Source organism: Bison bison, unplaced genomic scaffold, assembly GCF_000754665.1.
Source record: "Bison bison bison isolate TAMUID 2011002044 unplaced genomic scaffold, Bison_UMD1.0 scf7180017864491, whole genome shotgun sequence".
NCBI lineage: Eukaryota > Metazoa > Chordata > Mammalia > Artiodactyla > Bovidae > Bison > Bison bison.
The window spans coordinates 21876801-21884020 of record NW_011495050.1 but is presented as its reverse complement, the minus strand read 5'-3'; the positions used below and the strand labels follow the sequence as shown (position 1 = coordinate 21884020).

General features: G+C 39.8%; 1 protein-coding gene across 2 annotated transcripts; it reads left to right on the top strand.

Annotated features, from left to right (window-relative positions):
- Positions 1 to 631: 631 nt before the first annotated feature.
- Positions 632 to 3663, top strand: POLR2K (polymerase (RNA) II (DNA directed) polypeptide K, 7.0kDa). Of its 2 annotated transcripts, none has more exons than XM_010863521.1 (4): positions 632 to 715; positions 1791 to 1859; positions 2211 to 2303; positions 2971 to 3663. In XM_010863521.1, the coding sequence occupies exons 2-4, from the start codon at positions 1799 to 1801 to the stop codon at positions 2991 to 2993; spliced, it is 177 nt and encodes a 58-aa protein (XP_010861823.1). In that variant the 5' UTR covers positions 632 to 715; positions 1791 to 1798; the 3' UTR covers positions 2994 to 3663. The 2 variants fall into 2 exon arrangements, with proteins under 2 accessions (XP_010861823.1, XP_010861822.1); XM_010863520.1 differs by having other exon boundaries at positions 645 to 748.
- Positions 3664 to 7220: the final 3557 nt, after the last annotated feature.

The window sequence follows — 7220 nt, the reverse complement described above, 5'->3', positions numbered from 1 at the left end:
CTACCGGGCTCCTCCGTCCATGGGATTTTCCAGGCAAGAGTACTGGAGTGGGGTGCCATTGCCTTCTCCGACTGGAGTGACTACCACTACCTAAATCCCTTAGCTTTAAGTGGGAGTAACTGACGTAGCCGCCCACAAGTAAAATGTATGAGTCAGAGAGAGAAAGAGCGCCTAGGAGAGAATGGGTCGAAAAGCAAAAACGAAATTATATGAAAGATAGCGACCGAGCGGGTGCTCCACTGCCCCGGCACAAATAGCAAACTATTCGAAACACGTAGTCTGTAAAGGGCTTTTGCACGTGGATATCCGCGGTGGAGCCGATTCTTCTACGTTCCTCGGAGTAACGGTCAGCCTAGTATTCCACGAGCACTTCACTGGGGTTTCTCTTCTAACCCTCTGCCCGCCTAGAAAAATGTTCCTTTCTGCAGACTTCATTTGCCAGATAAACAAACCTCCTAGGACATGAAAGGCTGCTAACGTGCTTTGCTTCCCTGACAAGCGAAAACAGCTAGGAGCGAAACAAGCACTTTAGACTAGACTCGAAAACACCAAAAGACCCATTTCCTCCGCCTCCACTCAATCCAGGTTCCTCAGCCACACCCGGAACGGAAGGGGCGGAGACTCCGACACGTCAGAAGCGAGCGCCGGAAGTTGCCCGCGGCTCAGAGGCGAGTCGAAATCTGTTTGGAGAGGCCTAGAGATTTTTCCGTGTTACGTGAGTAGGGAATTGGAGGTTTGGGATTTGAAGGTAGGAATTTGGGCCCAAACTGAAAAGACAATAAGGTCTAAAGAGGTCTAGTTTAAGGGTTAGAGTCAGGAGAGGCTGGGGATAGAGTCGATACTTTTAGTCCTTTGCCGGTTTAGCTTTTGGGTTGTTTCCCTGTTTAACTGTTGACTAGCTTTGGGGAGTTATTCTTCTCTTATCTTCGGTTCTCGTGTTCTACTGTTGAGAGAAGTTTTGTGGTTTGTTTTTTTTTTTTTTCTTTTACAATCTCCTGCTAAAGTTTGGAAAAATATAACGTGTTAAATGAAGACGCGGGCTTTGCAATCAGATCTAAATCTCTCTGACTCTGCAGCTGAGTGTGTTAGTCGCTCAGTCGTGTCCCACTCTTCGCGACCCCATGGACTGTAGCCTGCCAGACTCCTCTGTCCATGGAATTCTCCAGGCAAGAATACTGGAGTGGGTTGCCATTCTCTACTCCAGGGGATCTTCCCTACCCAGTGATCGAACCCGGGCCTCCTGCATTGCTACTGAGTAATCCTGCCCAAATGAATTTCCCTAAACCTGAGTTGGAGAAGGCAGTGGCACTCCACTCCAGTACTCTTGCCTGGAAAATCCCATGGATGGAGGAGCCTGGTAGGCTGCAGTCCATGGGGTCGCTAAGAGTCGGACACGACTGAGCGACTTCACTTTCACTTTTCACTTTCATGCATTGGAGAGGGAAATGGCAACCCACTCCAGTGTTCTTGCCTGGAGAATCCCAGGGACAGGGGAGCCTGGTGGGCTGCTGTCCATTGGGTCGCACAGAGTCGGACACGACTGAAGCGACTTAGCAGCAGCAGCAGCAGCAGCAAACCTGAGTTCCTTCATCTGTAAAATAAGAGTCCAATTTGGGGGTAAATGCGCAACACGTTTTTTGTTTGTTTGTTTCGTCCTTTAGACCCAGCCATGAAACAAAGTACTGACTAGGAATTGAGACCTTTTTAGCTTTCCCTCGGAAAAGTGATTCCTGGTTGGGTTTGTGAGGGCCCCGCTTTGAGATATTAAATATTTGAGTCTCCGATTTCAGGGACAACAATGGACACCCAGAAGGACGTTCAACCCCCAAAGCAGCAGCCAATGATATATATCTGTGGAGGTAAGAGTAACACAAAGTAAGAGTATTTAAACTCGGTTAAAAAAAAAGAATTGTGCATTTGTCTTTGACTTAAGTGAGTCGTTCATCTTTAAAGTTAGAAAGCGGAACAGCTTTAGCAGTCTTTAAAAAAAAAATCCTCTCATTAACTTTTCATTTCCTATTCTAGGAAAAGTGCCTTGCCCACCACTCTTTTTTTCTCTCTCCTTTAGCTTACTGGTAATAGCAACACATCCTTGAGATGGAGTATTTGTATTTTAGTGTGTTGGATGAAAAATATGGTCAAGATAATTTGCTTGTCTGTAATAATTTCTCTTTTAGGCATTGAATAAATGAACGTGTTTTCATTTCTAGAATGTCACACAGAAAATGAAATAAAATCAAGGGATCCCATCCGATGCAGAGAATGTGGATACAGAATAATGTACAAGAAAAGGACTAAAAGATGTATCCTTTTAACTGTGCTTCTTAGGTGTGAGATGGGAGCAAGTGAAGAATAACACCTGGTTTGATAGTCAAAGACTAATTACTTGTGAAAATGGTAACAACTTGGATTACTTACCAAAAAAAAAAATGTTTATCATTTTCTTTTTTATCACAGTACTTCGGTGTGTAGACGTATACCAAGTAATCTAAATACTAGCTGATTTTGGCTTTCATAAGTGTATTTTTTAGCAATTCTATATAAGTACTCATTCCTGAGCTTCAGTTTATGAACAAACTAAATTATACAAGGGGAACTACAAATAGTGAGTTTTTATGCTACCTTATGGAAAAAGTGAGACTTAGGAATTAGCTGAAAGTCAGAGTAAATTGTTATGTAATAACTGACAGTATTTTTTAGAACAGTAAATTATCGCTTTTAACACTGCTTTAGTTTCTTGGTGCATTGGTCTCTATCATGGAAAGAGGGCTAATAGTTTATTTTTTAGTTCACTTCTCATCATAGTAAATAGTGCATTTTATTCTTTTGTGCATTTTAGATTAACTTAAAAAAATCTAAACTAACATTTTAGATTAAATAAATAGATTATTGCAAAGAGAAAGTGACTTGAAAGTACTAAAATTTTAATTTTAATGTACCTTTTTATGTCCTTAACTTGGTATATTACAGTGGTGGTTTTTGATGCTCGGTGAAACATGAAATTCAGAGGAATATCTTCATTTTTATTTGGATTTGTTGTTAATGTTGTATAGATTTTGATTAGTGTACTTTATGAATACAATTATATACACATTTCATTTTAAAAAACCATATTGTATTTAGATATCTATTAATAGCTTATATAAAGATACTATTTTTCATTCAGTACATGGTTTGTATTTTAATTTTATTGTATATGTAATCTGACACTCAGTGGAGGTTAAAAATGTTTCCCAAACTACACTTTAAGCAAAACCTGGAATCATCTGGGACCCTTGTTAAAAATGAAGTTTTCTAGGGCTTTTTAAAGGTCTAATTAAGTAAGTTCTTAGGAAACCTCTGTTTTACATCACCAGTTGTTTGTAAACTCTCCAGCTTTTGTATGGAGTATACCAATGCACTTACTGTCAATGTGCATACCTCATTTTGAGTTACAGTTTTCATTTGTTAACTTGGCATAGGCCTTCCTGTATTTATATGTAATGGTTGACTTTTTAAAATCTTGGGCAAGGGAAAAGAAACTTTGATGGTTGCTTTCTGTAAGATAAAATCAATCCCAAGTAAAGTGGATGAAGCAGACTGTTAAGGCAGGTGTGGTTTCCCGGTTGTAATTATTCATTAAAGTAAACAAAAAATTCTGCTTTCAGCATATTTAAAAAAAAAGTTGGTTTACACTTAATTATTGGATGAATGTTTAAAGCTTTTGCTTTGATAACTAGGAATATGGATACTCAGATACTCCATCTGTTCCAGGATTCGATTGCATAAACTTCATTGATAGCTTTGTGTGTCTCTGACATTCAGAGAATTATCTGTGCCATTTAAAAGAAGCACCTGTTATTTCTACTGCCATCCTTAAATACTAAGTTCTATAAATTCATTATGTGCTATATAGCACTACCATACTCAAGATTTTTAAAGGGTGCTTCCTTAGTCCAGTTTTTCCTAGACCGTGGCTTTCATAATTCTGTGATTCTGCCATATTCCTTCTTGAGCTTGTCCTTTCTGTATGGAAGAGTCCCGACAAATGACAGCTGCCTAAACCCCAACTACTGATAATGTTGCTCTTAACTATTCTAATTTCATCATAGGTCATTTGTGCATTAGTAGTTTGAGTATTATTATTTGGTTAATTAGACTGTGGTTTAATGGGTAAAGTATTACTCCTGGAATTCGTTTCAATCAGTTACCTCCTTGTGTCCCCTTCATCTATAAAATGGAAGTAATTTTACTTCTTGCCTACCTGGACAGTTATAGAAAAGGTACGATAGATATAAAATAGCTTTTAAAAAAATCCTTTTGAATAGTGCCTATAAATATAAAAATCAGTAAATCTGAGCTTGAAGCTAACACATAACTTGTTCCCTACTTAAACTGCTTACCAGACACAAAGGTTCATCAAAAATACATGGAAATTGGTTCAAATCCAGCACTTCTCATTTACTGGCCAGTTTATTTAACTTCAGCTTAATTGTTGAAGTCAAGAAATTAATACACCTACACCTACATACACCTGCAGAGTCCCGTGTTAGATGGCAGTGACTTCACCAGGATTCACTTTCCTTATTTGTAAGATGAGCATGAAAAACTACACTGTAGCACATTCCCCAAACATTTGCTGCAAGATAAAATGAAATACTCCATAAAAACTCTTAAAGTAATAAATGTTAGCTATTCACACCATTACAGTTTCTGCACAGATGATTGTATTCAGTTCAGTTCAGTACAGTCGCTATGTTGTGTCTGACTCTTGCAACCCCATGAACTGCAGCACGCCAGGCCTCCTTCTCCATCACCAACTCCTAGAGTTTACTCAAACTCATGTCCATTGAGTCGGTGATGGCATCCAACCATCTCATCCTGTCGTCCCCTTCTCCTGCTCTCAATCTTTCCCAGCATCAGGGTCTTTTCAAATGAGTCAGCTCTTCGCATCAGGTGGCCAAAGTATTGGAGTTTCAGCATCAGTCCTTCCAATGAATAGTCAGGACTGATTTCCTTTAGGATAGACTGGTTGGATCTCCTCTCAGTTCAAGGGACTCTCAAGAGTCTTCTCCAACACCACAGTTCAAAAGCATCAATTTTTCTGCGCTCAGCTTTCTTTATAGCCCCACTCTCCATCCATACATGACTACTGGAAAAAGGTAGCCTTGACTAGATGGACCTTTGTTGACAAAGTAATGTCTCTGCTTTCTAATATGCTGTCTAGGATGGTCATAACTTTCCTTCCAAGGAGTAAGCGTCTTTTACTTTCATGGCTGCAGTCACCATCTGCAGTGATTTTGGAGCCCAAAAAAAGTCAGCCACCATTTCCACTGTTTCCCCATCTATTTCCCATGAAGTGATGGGACCGGATACCATGATCTTAGTTTTCTGAATGTTGAGCTTTAAGCCAACTTTTTCACTCTCTTTCACTTTCATCAAGAGGCTCTTTAGTTCTTCTTCACTTTCTGCCATAAGCATGGTGTCATCTGCATATCTGAGGTTACTGATATTTCTCCTGGCAATCTTGATTCCAGCTTGTGCTGCTTCCAGCTTGTGTTTCTCATGATGTACTCTGCATGTAAGTTGAATAAGCAGGATGACAATATACAGCCTTGACGTACTCCTTTTCCTATTTGGAACCAGTCTGTTGTTCCATGTCCATTTCTAACTGTTGCTTCCTGACCTGAATACAAGTTTTTCCTATATAGCAAGTCAGGTGGTCTGGTATTCCCATCTCTTTCAGAATTTTCCACAGTTTATTGTGATCCACACAGTCAAAGGCTTTGGCATAGTCAATAAAGCAGAAATAGATGCTTTTCTGGAACTCTCTTGCTTTTTCCATGATCCAGCAGATGTTGGCAATTTGATCTCTGGTTCTTCTGCCTTTTCTAAAACCAGCTTGAACATCTTGAAGTTCATGGTTCACGTATTGCTGAAGCCTGGCTTGGAGAATTTTGAACATTACTTTACTAATGTAAAGTGTGTGAGATGAGTGCAATTGTGCGGTAGTTTGAGCATTCTTTGGCATTGCCTTTGGGATTGGAATGAAAACTGACCTTTTCCAGTCCTGTGGCCATTGCTGAGTTTTCCAAATTTGCTGGCATATTGAGTGCAGCACTTCCACAGCATCATCTTTTTGGATTTGAAATAGCTCCACTTGAATTCCATCACCTCCACTAGCTTTGTTCATAGTGATGCTTTCTAAGGCCCACTTGACTTCACATTCCAGGATGTCTGGCTCTAGGTGAGTGATCACACCATCGTGATTATCTTGGTCGTGAAGATCTTCTTTGTACCATTCTTCTATGTCTTGTATCAGCCTTGGGATTAGTCTCAGCTGCTGGTCTCGCTGTTTTCCATACTCTTTAGCTCGCTCATTGTAGAGTCCTAACCCCTGGACCACAGTGGAATTCCCATCCCGACTTGGATCGTTGTAAAATAGAAATTTCACGGCTCTGTCTTGCTGAAAACCTTCAGTAGCCTCCCATTTTGATAAAGTAAAAAACTGTTGGGAATAGTAGAAGCAGAGTCCTCTCCCTCCTCTGTAACCACTTCAACCCACCTCTTAATCTTTGGTTCTGAGGAGATGTTTGTAGTTATTCAAGCTGATAATGGACCTCCTTGCCTGTGCCTTTTCTCATGTTTTTCTCTCTGCCTAAAATGACCTTTCTTGTGTTATTGCAAACATCAGAATTTTGAAATGTTTTGTTGTGTTCTAGTTATCTGTATTATTGTGGGAAAGTACAAAACCGTTCTTCCTTATCCTTTGTGACCTACTTTCTCTCTAGAAATTTGAATGTTCTTTGCTGTGTCCTGAAATTTTGCAGTATGTGCCTTGGTATGAATCTGTTTTCTTTGCTTGTTTTGGTTGTTGGGTGTATACTCTCAGTGTGGAAATTCAAGCTCTTCAGTTCCGGGAAATTTTCTTGAATTAATCACTTCCTATCCTCAGTGAACAAAAACAAGACCAGGAGCTGACTGTGGCTCAGACCATGAACTCCTTATTGCCAAATTCAGACTTAAATTGAAGAAAATGGGGAAAACCACTAGACCATTCAGGTATAACCTAAATCAAATCCCTTATGATTATACAGTGGAAGTGAGAAATAGATTTAAGGGACTAGATCTGATAGAGTCCCTGATGAACTATGGACAGAGGTTTGTGACATTGTATAGGAGACAGGGATCAAGACCATCCCCAAGAAAAAGAAATGCAAAAAAGCAAAATGGCTGTCTGA

Bases quoted from the DNA above. Each gene is read 5' to 3' on its own strand.
- POLR2K (XM_010863521.1), top strand. From the start codon at position 1,799: ATGGACACCCAGAAGGACGTTCAACCCCCAAAGCAGCAGCCAATGATA. The intron at 1,860-2,210 runs GTAAGAGTAACA...TTTCATTTCTAG, and splicing joins AATGATATATATCTGTGGAG to AATGTCACACAGAAAATGAA. The intron at 2,304-2,970 runs GTATCCTTTTAA...GGTATATTACAG, and splicing joins CAAGAAAAGGACTAAAAGAT to TGGTGGTTTTTGATGCTCGG.